General features: G+C 46.7%; 1 protein-coding gene across 6 annotated transcripts in view; it reads left to right on the forward strand.

Annotated features, from left to right (window-relative positions):
- Positions 1 to 14,313, forward strand: part of LOC108796053 (transcription factor COE3-like) — a 108,665-nt gene that overhangs the window by 60,771 nt on the left and 33,581 nt on the right. For 3 of the 6 annotated variants that reach the window (XM_018567436.1, XM_018567438.1, XM_018567437.1), the window contains 4 exons: positions 7,718 to 7,799; positions 10,856 to 10,973; positions 12,403 to 12,533; positions 14,079 to 14,205. In XM_018567436.1, the coding sequence (XP_018422938.1) occupies positions 7,718 to 7,799; positions 10,856 to 10,973; positions 12,403 to 12,533; positions 14,079 to 14,205 (458 nt within the window). Of the gene's footprint in view, positions 1 to 7,717; positions 7,800 to 10,855; positions 11,016 to 12,399; positions 12,534 to 14,078; positions 14,206 to 14,313 lie in introns of all 6 variants that reach the window. The other 3 variants (XM_018567433.1, XM_018567434.1, XM_018567435.1) reach the window with 3 other exon arrangements.

Consider the following 14,313-nt stretch of genomic DNA (forward strand, 5'->3'; position numbering starts at 1 on the left):
ATATATATATATATATATATTTTAGGGTGTAATCCAATGTTGTAATAAATATATATTTTGGCATTTCTATAGAAATGGAATATATACTGACATATTGTAGGGAATCAATGTACACACATTTGGGGTGCTGATGATTATTATTGGGTGCAGGCGATTAATCCACTCATTTTGAGGTGCTCCGGGATTAAATGAAATACAACTGCAACAAACCGACACAAATACTCACACTGGTATCCACCAATACTGGACTCATTGCCAGCCTGTACCATTGTGTGGTATTGTCATCCGCTGCCCCTGGACCCCCACAGGCCCCCGGGTGGTCTCTCCACACCTTACCCCTGCCCCCTCTAGTCCCCTCTCCTGGCAGCCCAGCCCCAGTGGTTTAGAGAGCTTGATAAGTGCCCTATCAACATGATAATCAAATTACTTATGAGCCAAAATTGACGCTTTTCATTAATTATACAAGATTATTCTAATTGCAAATTCAAATTTATTCACTCTGAACAGAAGGTGTTCTGTAATGTCTGGGGGAATTTGCATATTTAATGGGAAGAGTGGTACATTATGGATGCTAATTTATGCGTATTGTCTTTATTTTTAACTGGCAGACCATATGCACGACTGCTGCCTAAGTAGGTGAAAAAGTCGCTGGGAGTTTTATCCGAGTGGAGTCTCGGCTGGGGAGGCTGTATAGAGGGCAATGTACCACGGGAGTCCCAGGCTTTCACATATGGCTAGTGGCCATTTTAGGACACCTACCTGATGCCCATAGAGAACTGCACATGGTCAGCCAGAACACCCAGGTACACTGTGCCCTTCAAATGATGGCCATTTGGTATTAATGGTCTAACACATCACACCTTAGGCAATACAACAAAGGATCAAAAAGCCATCTATGGTTATTTACACACTTATTAGTGTAAAACCACAACTGGTATGTCCTTGTATGTCATTATATTGATTATGGTTTTAGGGTTATATTTCTTTTTTGTACATTTATGGTCAAAGCTTTGTGGACACCCACCAGGCTATCACACTTTTCTACATGGCCAAAAGTATCTGGACACCCCTCCATACTATCAAATTCCAGTGAAGGGTACTGTTAATGCGACAGCATACCAAGACATTGTCACTGTCACAGTTTGCTGAAGGCCCCTTTCTGTTCCATCATGGCTGTGCCCCACTGCATAAAGCCAGCTCCATTAAGCCAGCTCCAAAACTCAACATGGTTTGATGAGTCTGATGTGAATGAATTTGATGGTTTGCACAGTGCATTGGCCTCAAAACTACTGAACACCTCTGAGATGAATTAGAATGCTGATTTGTGAGCCAGCTCTTCTACACCAACATCAGTACCTGACCTCACAAATGCTCTTTTGTCTGAATGGCCACAAATTCCACCAGCACACTCAAATGTCTTGTGCAAAGCCTTCTCAGGAGAGTGGATGCTTGTCAAACTGCAGAGTTTGGTGGTGGTGGGGAACTCCTATTCCAGGACTATGGGCATTGATATGGATGTCCAACAAGCTCACATACGGGGGTCAGGTCACAGGTGACCACAACTGTATGCCCAGAAGAGTATGACCACCATGGGTGGATTTGGTTAACCCGTTGTACTGGATGTACACTTCCAGCAACTTGAGCCAGTGCCATGAGACACGATTGGTCGGTGGATTCCTGCTGTTTCTAAAATAATCAAACCAACTTGTTTAGGGATTGTAGCTTAAATACAGATGTTAAAAGGGAGTTTTACATTGTTTTGGCCTGCTCTGCAATTCTTTGATTTTGCCCCCATGGGAAAATGGATTTTAGCATCCATAAAGTTTTTATAGAGGTAGCTGTTTACACACCTCACATCCTGCTGTATAGGTGCCAACTGTCCTGGATTTCCAGGGCCAGTCCCTGATCTTGCACCCCAGTCTTGATGATGCTGTGTCCCAGGCCATGTCCTGGGATTACGGTGTAACCCTTCTTTGAATTACTGTGCATGCATCTATCTCTCTCTCCCCTTTCTCTTTCATCCCCCTCTCTCTCTCTCCCCCTCCTTCTCTCTCTTTTTCTCTCTCCCCCTCCCTCTCCCCCCCTTATTGTCCTCCAAAATTGGATAAATGGCTCTATATTTAGGATGTATCTGGTTTATATACCGGCGGCTCTGGATGGACAGTTGGGTACCTATCTTGGTATTAAGCTGTACCTGGGCTATTAACCAGCAGTCCTGGTCACATGGTCATAAAGGAATTAGTTTTATGACAGCGTTATCCCAAAATGAGGAGCAAATGCTGTGTCTTTAGGATCTCTAAAGGAAGTGATTGACATGTAAACAACTTCCGGTTTCAGAATACACTTCTGTTGAGTAAAATATTTAATTTGCTTAAAAATGATCCTTGCATACAGGATTCCCTCTCCGATTTGCCTCAGATTTCCGCTTTGGCGCCACCTCCCAACCGTCTGGTATTGTTCGGGGACATATGGGTACCCAGGTGGAAATATAGGTTGCATTGTTTGTGTATCAACATTGGCTCACAGTTCAGCTAGAATGTATAAATATGTACCTGGCTGCGCAATATGTGTTTGTGTGCCACCATATGCCAGCGTGCCGCTGTGCCCGCTTGTCTCCTTGAGGGTACGCAGCAGCCCCATGTATAATTCAGGCAGCGCGGCCCAGCACAGAATGCCACGTCCCGGGACTATAAATATTTCATGACTCCGGGAAGCCGCTGGGAATGGATCTTGTCTGTCTCTTGTCTTTGTCTGGCTCCTGTTCATTCCCTGTTCCTCTTCCTGGGTTTGTGCCGTCCTCTGATCCTCCGAGTCGAAGTCTGACGCTGGCCCACGCTTACATAGCTGGCTCTTCATGTGCTGCATCGCTAAAAGGGACCTTCTGATGGCTGTAATCCCATAGGAGATCCCAGGCCATGTTCAAGTCAAGCAAAGATCTGTTATCTCTGGGATGGAAGCAAAGAGCCACCGCAGGCAGCAAGAAAAATCAATCAGTGAATTCCTAATGTCTTATTAAGTCAAAACAAGTCAGCTCCCCTTATTTTCCATGGGGTCCCCTGTACCACAGAGGGCCCGGTATACACCCAGCAGACAGTTTATTACCTACACCGGTTGGACTTAAGAGCTAGGTTAAGCATAGGGTAGGGTGTTAGGAAGTTATATGAAAAGGTAACGTACACTATATTGCCGAAAGTATTGGGACACCCCTCCAAATCATTGGATTCAGGTGTTCTGTGATATTTCCTGGCTACTAAATATTCTGCGGTCACCTGTTACTGGTATTATAACAAAGTGAGAGAGTTGGAGCTGTTATAGCGACAAAGGGCGGAGCCAATCCAATACTGAACCCTACGGACTAAGACTGCAATGCCATTAAAGTTCATGTGCGTGCAAAGGCGTCCCAATACTTTTGGCAATATAGTGTATATCCGATAACACCTTTCTGTTTGGTCATCTGTGTCCCATTGGGGGAGATTTTCTTCAACTTCCCATCCTGTAGACTTAACAGGAAGTGAAGGAAAATCCCTTTAAAGTGAGGGAAAGTCCCGTCTTAGACAGCTGTACCCCGCAACAGGTGTCCCCATTGGGAGATTCTGTTTCTTTCTCTGTTCAGGTGACGACTCAACATTTTGGTTTTCCCATCAGTATCTGTGACAAAGACACCAGAAGAAACAGGAAAGGGGGAATCCACCACACACAGCAATGTCTGTGAAGGTTCTCATTCATCCAGGTCACGATATAACTATAAAAAAAATAAATCCAGGCAAGTAGACTCGCTATATTTTTCTTGAAGACGTTTTGCTGGTCGTCTGACCAGCTTTCTCAATTCTGAATTAAGAAAGCTGGTCGGATGACCGGCGAAAAGTCTACAATAAGGATACAGCAAGTGCAGTTGCCTTGATTTATTTTTTTTACAGGCACACACAACAATGTTACCCAGGCAGAGGTTCTCACCCTACCAAGCTCCATCCAAAATGAAACAAAAGCTGTTTTGGTTTAGAAACACTTTATTGTGAAGGCTTCTATGAGTGAGTGAGGGTAATGTAAGGGTTAATTTTTAGAGCTAAACTTGGGAATAAGTGTCACAGGTGGGCTGGTGGTAAAGTCAACTCCAATCAAAATCAATACCCCATTAGATGATGATAATGATTCTTATTATTTTATGGTTACTATTATTAATAATAATAATAATAGTAACCATAAAATAATAATAAAAAAGTAATAATAATAATATAATTTAACAATAAAATACAATAGATTTCCTGCATGAGCCTAGTGGTGACTGGTTCTCTTTAGGGATGCTCGCCATTAAGAAGCAGCTTAAAAAAAAAAAATAATCATGCCACGTTCTGGTCTGATGGCGTGTTGACAGATACAATCTGTTACAACTCCTTGCTAATAACAAAAATGTATTTGGTTAAATAAAAAAGATTCAGCTTTCATATCCCTGTTCTGACTTTGCAGAGACCAGAGAGAGAGGTCACCCGACCTCCCTTACTGTGCCTCATAGGGTAGAGAGAGAGGTCACCTGACCTCCCTTACTGTGCCTCATAGGGGAGAGAGAGAGAGGTCACCTGACCTCCCTTACTGTGCCTCATAGGAGAGAGAGAGAGGTCACCCGACCTCCCTTACTGTGCCTCATAGGGGAGAGAGAGAGGTCACCCGACCTCTCTTACTGTGCCTCATAGGGGAGAGAGAGAGGTCACCTGACCTCCCTTACTGTGCCTCATAGGGGAGAGAGAGAGGTCACCTGACCTCCCTTACTGTGCCTCATAGGAGAGAGAGAGGTCACCTGACCTCCCTTACTGTGCCTCATAGGAGAGAGAGAGAGAGGTCACCTGACCTCCCTTACTGTGCCTCATAGGGGAGAGAGAGAGGTCACCCGACTTCTCTTACTGTGCCTCATAGGGGAGAGAGAGAGAGGTCACCTGACCTCCCTTACTGTGCCTCATAGGGGAGAGAGAGAGGTCACCTGACCTCCCTTACTGTGCCTCATAGGAGAGAGAGAGAGAGGTCACCTGACCTCCCTTACTGTGCCTCATAGGAGAGAGAGAGAGGTCACCCGACCTCCCTTACTGTGCCTCATAGGGGAGAGAGAGAGGTCACCCGACCTCTCTTACTGTGCCTCATAGGGGAGAGAGAGAGGTCACCTGACCTCCCTTACTGTGCCTCATAGGGGAGAGAGAGAGGTCACCTGACCTCCCTTACTGTGCCTCATAGGAGAGAGAGAGAGAGGTCACCTGACCTCCCTTACTGTGCCTCATAGGGGAGAGAGAGAGGTCACCCGACCTCTCTTACTGTGCCTCATAGGGGAGAGAGAGAGGTCACCTGACCTCCCTTACTGTGCCTCATAGGGGAGAGAGAGAGGTCACCTGACCTCCCTTACTGTGCCTCATAGGGGAGAGAGAGAGGTCACCTGACCTCCCTTACTGTGCCTCATAGGGGAGAGAGAGAGGTCACCCGACCTCTCTTACTGTGCCTCATAGGGGAGAGAGAGAGGTCACCTGACCTCCCTTACTGTGCCTCATAGGGGAGAGAGAGAGATCACCCGACCTCCCTTACTGTGCCTCATAGGGGAGAGAGAGAGGTCACCCGACCTCTCTTACTGTGCCTCATAGGGGAGAGAGAGAGGTCACCTGACCTCCCTTACTGTGCCTCATAGGGGAGAGAGAGAGAGAGGTCACACGACCTCCCTTACTGTGCCTCATAGGGGAGAGAGAGAGGTCACCCGACCTCCCTTACTGTGCCTCATAGGGGAGAGAGAAAGGTCACCTGACCTCCCTTACTGTGCCTCATAGGGTAGAGAGAGAGGTCACCTGACCTCCCTTACTGTGCCTCATAGGGTAGAGAGAAAGGTCACCTGACCTCCCTTACTGTGCCTCATAGGGTAGAGAGAAAGGCCACCTGACCTCCCTTACTGTGCCTCATAGAGTAGAACAAGAGGTCACCTGACCTCCCTTACTGTGCCTCATAGGGTAGAGAGAAAGGTCACCTGACCTCCCTTACTGTGTCTCATAGAGTAGAACAAGAGGTCACCTGACCTCCCTTACTGTGCCTCATAGGGTTTAAAGTGCTCACATATCCATTCCCAACACGTTTCACCAGCTATGTGGCTTCATCGGGGTCAAGTCCACAATGAGCAATAGCACTTAGGGTTAGGTCATTATATGAACAGTAGATACTGTCTACCCCCATGTACATATAAAGTTAGGTTTAGACTGCTGCCTTTTAGTACATATCTCCTTCTACATTTTCTATATTTCGCTCACCAACATCAAAGTGCTCCCAGATTCATTCCCCACGTTTCACCAGCTGTGTGGCTTCATCAGGGTCAAGTCCACATTGAGCAATAGCACTAGTTCCCTGACAAAGGTTAGATCATTAGGGGCAAGTGCACCATCGGCAATTGTACACTCATCAAAGTTCAGGCCATCCTATGAAGAGTAGACACGGCATGCCCCACGTACATATAACATGCATGTATAAATCACCTCAATATGATTATTTCCTTTGTATTATAAATATGTAAAGGCAGCCGAGCCGAGCCGCGGAGCAGTCCAGTGCTTCATGCCATAGAGTGCCGGTCCTCCCAGCTCCCGTATATCTGGAATCTCATGATCTGGGAACCCTGATTCGGAATTCTCAAACACACCTCATTCTCATGCTAAAAGCCCGATGTCAAAAATTCCAGCAACAAGAAGTTTCTCGAAGCCGACCCATCAAATTAAAACCCAGATTGGAGGTCTGGATACAATTTGTAGAGCAGAGATAAAGGGGGAGGAGTTTGAACAGCAGAGGGGTCGGGAAGTAGACTCCCGGTGACCCTGCGAGGAGTCGTCTGAACTCCCCCCCCCCCCCCTTTAATTCGGATTAAAGTGAATTTGCCTGTTTTAGAGACCGGAGGCCACCTATAGAAGTGAGGTGAGTCCACAGGTTCTCTTTAAGGCTCATCAAGTAATTGATCTCACATGTTAACTGGAATTGCTCTTAAGGCCGATCTCTTTAATAAAGTCTACGAATGACAATGGCAGCTGCTCCGGGGGGGCAGAATGTTTCATGGCCTTCCATTAGATTGATCCCGCAGAGGCCGATGAAGCAGCGGCCATACCCCGGCCACTGGTACCACCCGGAGCGTGTTATAGATCCGTATATTATAAGAGTGGACTTACAATGGGTTACATGCGCTGACAGGTGAGGGGGGGTGTGTGTGCTTTGCTGAGCACATGAGAAATGGACACTTAATTATTCATGATATTTCCCTTTCATGCAGCCGAGGTTTAATTGCTCCGGCCATTTCCCGTAAAGCACGGTTCATGAGTGGTCTGTTAAAGGGGTAGCGCCATAGACAACGTTCACCGAGGGGTATAAGAAAAAAATATAGACATATATATATATATAGAGAGAGAGAGAGAGATGGATATATATATATATATCTCTTGGCGTTACACAACTCTGTGTGATTCCTGTGTGGGTGTGGTGGTAGAATGCCAGAAACTGATCTCAGAAGCCATTATCTCCACCACAGCCCAGGATCCACCGGTGTCGGGTCAATGTTTGTGCGGGGTCACAGCCCAGGATCCACCGGTGTCGGGTCAATGTTTGTGCGGGGTCACAGCCCAGGATCCACCGGTGTCGGGTCAATGTTTGTGCGGGGTCACAGCCCAGGATCCACCGTTGTCGGGTCAATGTTCTTAATGGCCTCACTTTTGTCTTGCAGGTTCTTCTTGAAGTTCTTCCTAAAGTGCAATCAGAACTGTCTGAAGAACGCCGGGAACCCACGAGATATGAGAAGATTCCAGGTGAGACATTCTGACCGTTGTCACCCGCTGACCGATCGTATTATCAGTCCTGAAATGTTCACCGGGTTCCAAAGAGGTTCCTGGGCTCCTCAGAGGCCGCCCACTGGTTACATCAAGTCCTAAGGCAGGGTGCTGTCATGGTATCAGGATGTGCAACACCCTGCCGATCCCTCTCACCAGCCATGGCCTGCCTGCGTTGCATAGAGAAGCATAGAAATCCAGTGATGACATCACCAAATCTAGATCTGCAAACGCAGCTTTCAGATCCAGTCCAGTGTGTTCCGGACCAGAGAAAACAAGACGAGCAGTATTTTTTTTTGTCTGGACCGGAACGGACTGCGCTGGTGTGAATAGAGCCCAGAAATACCAATAGTCTAGCCACCAGCCCTGGGTCCAAGAACAAACTGTTCTGGTCCGGACAAGCCCCCATAGCTGACCTCTTCCACCTTGATGATAGTTGGCAGGGGTTAGCCAGGAAGTCAGGGAATACCAGGCCAGGGTAAGTGTAGCGGTGAACATAATCACAATGGGCTAGGCACCTGACCAATAGTCCAAGGGTGAGTGGGGATTAGGTACTGGACCATGAACTTTCTCTATAGGAATGGGGCAATATTTGGGCTCGATGGCTCGGTAGTTCTTCACAAAATGGGGGGCGCTCTAAAGTGAGGGAATGCCCAGAATGAGTAATCCACGTGAACCTCTGAAACGTGTTGGCTGTGCATATCTTCTGGTCGCCATTTGTGAGGCCAGTAAAGGTTTTTGTGGACCCTTGGGACAATTATCTGCCGCTCTTTCTTGCTCTTCACGCCTGACCAGTAACGACGGGCAAAAAGTGCTCAACTCCACCGGAACCTTCCGTCGCGGCGGGTTCCAGTGGAGGAGGTGGATGGAAAAATATGTGAAGTCCCTGTGTCCTATGTGGCCTTATGGCCCTCTGATTGCCATAGCCAATAACCAAATTGGGCCAAGGTTAGGCTGTGTATGGTCACCCCGACTCTGAGCGAGGTGAGCAACCTCTGCGGCCGTACCGCCGATGAGCAAGGCTTTGCCTGGCGTGCGGCGCCGGAAGGGTTAAGCCCGCAGGATGCCACCGGGTGAATGTAACGAGGAACTCTCTGTAGCTCCTCACAGCGGGGCTCGTCACCTCATTAGGGGGCTCCTTAAAGAGCTGATAATTATGACATTCTGACGTGATTAGCATGCCACTTCATTTGCATTTCTTAATGCTGACAACAAACTCTGCCTCTCTGCCTCCTCCGATGGCACTCTCCGCCTCACCTGTGCGCTGAGAGCTGAACGCCGAGGCCTCGTGTCTCCCATATACAATCCTGGGGGGGGGAACCGGACATTTCCACTCAGGAGGTGATGCTGGAGACATCCTACAGCCAATGATATCAAATCACAGAGAAAAAAAGTGATACTGGACAGCTTGGCCCGGGAACTCTGCCTGCAATATGAACGCGCAAAAATATGTGTTCAGCCTAAACTACGTTATCCAAAATAATTCAAATCATCCTTCTAAATGTTCCCGTAGACACTTGTGTACACTTCTGGTCATTTCCATGTCTGCGGCACGGGAGCTAAGTGGTTAGTGATCTTTGTTTCCCACACCGGGGCCCTGAATTCCTGTCCTGCCAGGTACAATGTCAGCATGGAGTGTGTGTTGTAGCTTCCTCTGGCTGCTCCACTTTCCTGTCACATAGGGATAGACTAATGACGGTGTAACCCAGTCTGTGTGTGCGTGTGTGTGTGTGTGTGTGTGTGTGTGTGTGTGGCTGAAGTGGAAGATCCTCCGGGAGTAGGAAATGATGTGATTGGTTCAATTTATTAAATAAAGGATAAGGATTGATGTAAAATATAAAAGCACAGGAGTAGGGTAGGACAGAAGGAAGATAAAGAAGAATGGAAAGGAAGGAAAGCAGGGGGAGGAAGAAAAGAAGGGCGAGAAAGAAGGGAGAGAGACAAGGGAGGAAAGAGAGAAGGGAAGGAAGGAAAGAGGAAAGGGAGGGAGGGAAAGAAGGTTAGGAAGGAAGAATGGTAGGAAGGAAGGAAAGAGGAAAGTAAAGAAAGGGGGGGGAGGTTGGAAAGGAAAGAATGGTAGGAAGGATGGAAGGGAGGAAAGAGGGAAGGGAAGAAAAGAGGTAAGGAAGGAAAGGAAGGGGTAGAGAAGGAAGGTTAGGAAGGAAGTAGGGAAATAAGGAAAGAAAGAGTGAAGAGTGGGATGATAGGAAAGGACGTAGGAAGAAAGGAAAGAAAGAAAGGTAGGAGGGTGAGGAAAGCAGGGAAACGGGTAGAAAAGAGGGAGGGGTGGGAAAGAAATAAAGAAGGAAGGAAAGAGGGAAGTAAAGAAAGGGGGGAAGGTTAGAAAGGAAGAAAGAATGGTAGGAAGGAGGGAAGGAAAGGAAGGTAGGAAGGATGGAATGAAGGAAAGAGGGAACAGAAGAAAGAAGGGAATGAAGAATGGTAGGAAGGAGGGAAGGAAATGGAGGTGGGAAGGATGGAGGGGAGGAAAGAGGGAACGGAAGAAAGGAGGGAATGAAAGGAAGGTGGGAAGGGGGAGAGAAGGAGGGTTAGAAAGAAAATATGCAGGGAAAGAAGGAAGGAAAGAGGGAAGAGTGGATGGTAGGAAGAAATGAAAGAAACATGGGAAGGAAGGAGAGAAGGAAAGAAAGGAAAAAGGTAGGAAAGAGGGATGGGTGGGAATGAACAAGGCAATGGAGGAAAGAAAGGTGGGAGGAAAGTAAAAAATGAAGGCAGGGGGGAAGGAGGGAAGGGAGAAATAGAGAAAGGAGGAAGGGAGGATAAATCCATTGCAATGGGACTTGTGCTCCCTTAATGAAGAGGACTTGCACTTTCCATGGTGTTAGAAGCGGTAATATGTCTTCATACCCCTCCATTGGCCCATTACACTGAGGAATGTGTGGGCTCAGCTCCCTTATCTCTGTGTACTCCGGGTACAGATGAATAGACTTGATCGCCCCGTCACTGGACCTATAAGTACAGCATCACTCATTCCTATTGGCTGTCTCATGAAGGTTTATAATCCTGTGTTTCAGGTGGTGGTTTCTACAACAGTGAATGTGGATGGACACGTCCTCGCCGTGTCTGATAACATGTTCGTACACAATAACTCCAAGCATGGACGCCGGGCTCGGAGACTGGACCCTTCAGAAGGTGTGTGTATAATATTACTGTATCCGGTCTCCATGGAGGAAGGCTGTATACATCTATATAACTCTGATCTATATAGTGAGGGGGAAGCATGGGGCTTGTCACCAAGCTATAAGCCGGAGGCGGATGAAGCCACTCCCGCTCTCCCTAAAACTCAGTGTGGCCAGTGAAAATGGAACCTGAAGTGTATGTAAACCCGAACTATGAACTTTTCTTATTTACTCCCTTTTGGTCTATGAAATATACCAGTAAAAGGGTTTTGTTATCTATACGATAAGTGAAAAAATGACCCGCTGATCCTGACAGAAACCTCGTCAGCTGAAAACTTCCTGTGGTCTCTGCCTGTGCTGTATTCTTATAAGTTACATTGTTGCCAGCTGTCTCTGTGAACTACAAAATCCCTCATACTGTACCCCTCTCCATGTAATGGAACAAAGGGAGGAGTCGCATAATTCTAAAACACTTCCTGTCCTTGGGTGACAACGCCGCTCCTCTATACAGTATAACGAGTAAGTGTTGTGTCTAGGGCTGCAACAACTAATCGATTAAATCGATTATAATCGATAATGAGTATAGTTGGCAACCATTCTCATCATCAATTAGTTGGTTGGGAGAGAGTTTTTTTTTTTATACAACCAATCGATTAGTTGAAAAAATAATCGGGCAACTAATCGATTATGAAAATAATAGTTAGCTGCAGCCTTTGTTGTGTCACCCTAGGGCAGGAAGTGGGGCAGGGCAGGAAAAAAGCCAGAAAAAAAGAAAACTAATGCAGCTACCACATCTAAGGACTAGTGAGCTGTCTTATTTTTGTTTGTTGGTATAGAAAAGCTCTAAGCAAAACTGTGTGTATCTTCCTTGGGAGGATCTACCCCACGTCTTGGCTTCTTGATACCTATCACTGGGGTAGGACATGAGGGACGATCTCCCTAATTGCAGCATAGGTCATAATAAAAGGTGTCAGAAGTTTCAAGAGTGCTAGAGGGTTCTTGTTGGGCCAATATTGTAGCATGCCGTGCCCCCGTCTACAAGTCTTATACTCATCTTGCTCCATGATCCAGTGAGATCACCAATGAGGTCACACAGCCACCTGCCAAAACCTACCAAGTGTGGCCCGTTCCTGTGCTGTGCTCTCATTCCTAGGAAGGGTTCGTACTCTTCTGGAGTAATAACTCACCATAGGATGCAAAAGGTTTAGTTACACTTTAGGGGCAGAATGTGCCCAATGTGCTTACCATGGTCTGTGGTTGAGATGGTTTCCTCTTGTGTCTGATTAGTCATGGAGAAGACAGATGTAGGAGGAAAGCTTTGTCTCCTGTTACAGTGTACGTCATGGCATCCCGGTCTATGTTTAGTATATGTATATATTATTCGTACTGTGTATCCTTTATTATATCACATTCTATGGTTTCCTTCTCTGATCATGAAGCAGCAACCCCGTGTATCAAAGCCATCAGTCCCAGCGAGGGTTGGACCACGGGTGGAGCCACCGTCATCCTCATAGGAGACCACTTCTTCGACGGTCTGCAGGTGGTGTTTGGCACAATGCTGGTGTGGAGTGAGGTGAGTTGCATGCTGAGGGGAATTATTAAATGTATATATATATGTATATACGTATGTCCCTAATAATATGTATGATAGCATGAGCCTTGTTATCAACTGGAGGTGGAAGCATTGCTGGATCCGTACGCTGTATATATGGTGATAGTGTGTGTCATGTCTGATATTGGAGGAGGAAGCAGTGCTGGATCTGTACGCTGTATATATGGTGATAGTGTGTGTCATATCTGATATTGGAGGAGGAAGCCGTGCTGGATCGGTACGCTGTATATATGGTGACAGTGTGTGTCTTGTCTGATAGTGGAGGAGGAAGCAGTGCTGGTTCCATAGGCTGTATATATGGTGATAGTGTGTGTCATATCTGATATTGGAGGAGGAAGCGGTGCTGGATCCGTACACTGTTTATATGGTGACAGTGTGTGTCTTGTCTGATAGTGGAGGAGGAAGCAGTGCTGGTTCCATAGGCTGTATATATGGTGATAGTGTGTGTCATATCTGATATTGGAGGAGGAAGCGGTGCTGGATCCGTACACTGTTTATATGGTGACAGTGTGTGTCTTGTCTGATAGTGGAGGAGGAAGCAGTGCTGGTTCCATAGGCTGTATATATGGTGATAGTGTGTGTCATATCTGATATTGGAGGAGGAAGCGGTGCTGGATCCGTACACTGTTTATATGGTGACAGTGTGTGTCTTGTCTGATAGTGGAGGAGGAAGCAGTGCTGGTTCCATAGGCTGTATATATGGTGACAGTCTTGTCTGATATTGGAGGAGGAAGCAGTGCTGGATCCGTACACTGTTTATATGGTGACAGTGTGTGTCTTGTCTGATATTGGAGGAGGAAGCAGTGCTGGATCCGTACACTGTTTATATGGTGACAGTGTGTGTCTTGTCTGATATTGCTTGTGGAAGCAGTGCTGGTTCCATAGGCTGTATATATGGTGACAGTCTTGTCTGATATTGGAGGAGGAAGCGGTGCTGGATCCATAGGCTGTATATATGGTGACAGTCTTGTCTGATATTGGAGGAGGAAGCGGTGCTGGATCCATAGGCTGTATATATGGTGACAGTCTTGTCTGATATTGGAGGAGGAAGCGGTGCTGGATCCATAGGCTGTATATATGGTGACAGTCTTGTCTGATATTGGAGGAGGAAGCGGTGCTGGATCCATAGGCTGTATATATGGTGACAGTCTTGTCTGATATTGGAGGAGGAAGCGGTGCTGGATCCATAGGCTGTATATATGGTGACAGTCTTGTCTGATATTGGAGGAGGAAGCGGTGCTGGATCCATAGGCTGTATATAAGGTTACAGTCTGTGTCTTGCCTGATATTGGAGGAGGAAGCGGTGCTGGATCCATAGGCTGTATATAAGGTGACAGTGTGTATCTTGTCTGATATTGGAGGATGAAGCAGTGCTGGATCAGTAAGCAGTGTATGAGATGGCAGTGTGCGTCCTGTCAGATATTGGATGGATGGACTGTTATATAAATGGTGGACCAATAAAGAGGACATTACATCCTGTGACAGGTAATCCTTCTGTTTTCCTAGCTAATAACCCCCCATGCCATCAGAGTTCAGACACCTCCGAGGCACATCCCCGGCGTGGTGGAGGTGACGCTCTCCTACAAGTCCAAACACTTCTGTAAAGGATCGCCGGGGCGCTTTGTCTACACAGGTAAGAGGACATCGGTGTCATGGACTGTATGATGCAGATATCGTTTCTTGTTCTACACCTTTACTACATATTATTATTATTGTTTTATTATTATTATTGTTTTATTAT

Source organism: Nanorana parkeri, unplaced genomic scaffold, assembly GCF_000935625.1.
Source record: "Nanorana parkeri isolate BGI_ZX_2015 unplaced genomic scaffold, ASM93562v1 scaffold1048, whole genome shotgun sequence".
Taxonomy (NCBI): Eukaryota; Metazoa; Chordata; class Amphibia; order Anura; family Dicroglossidae; genus Nanorana; species Nanorana parkeri.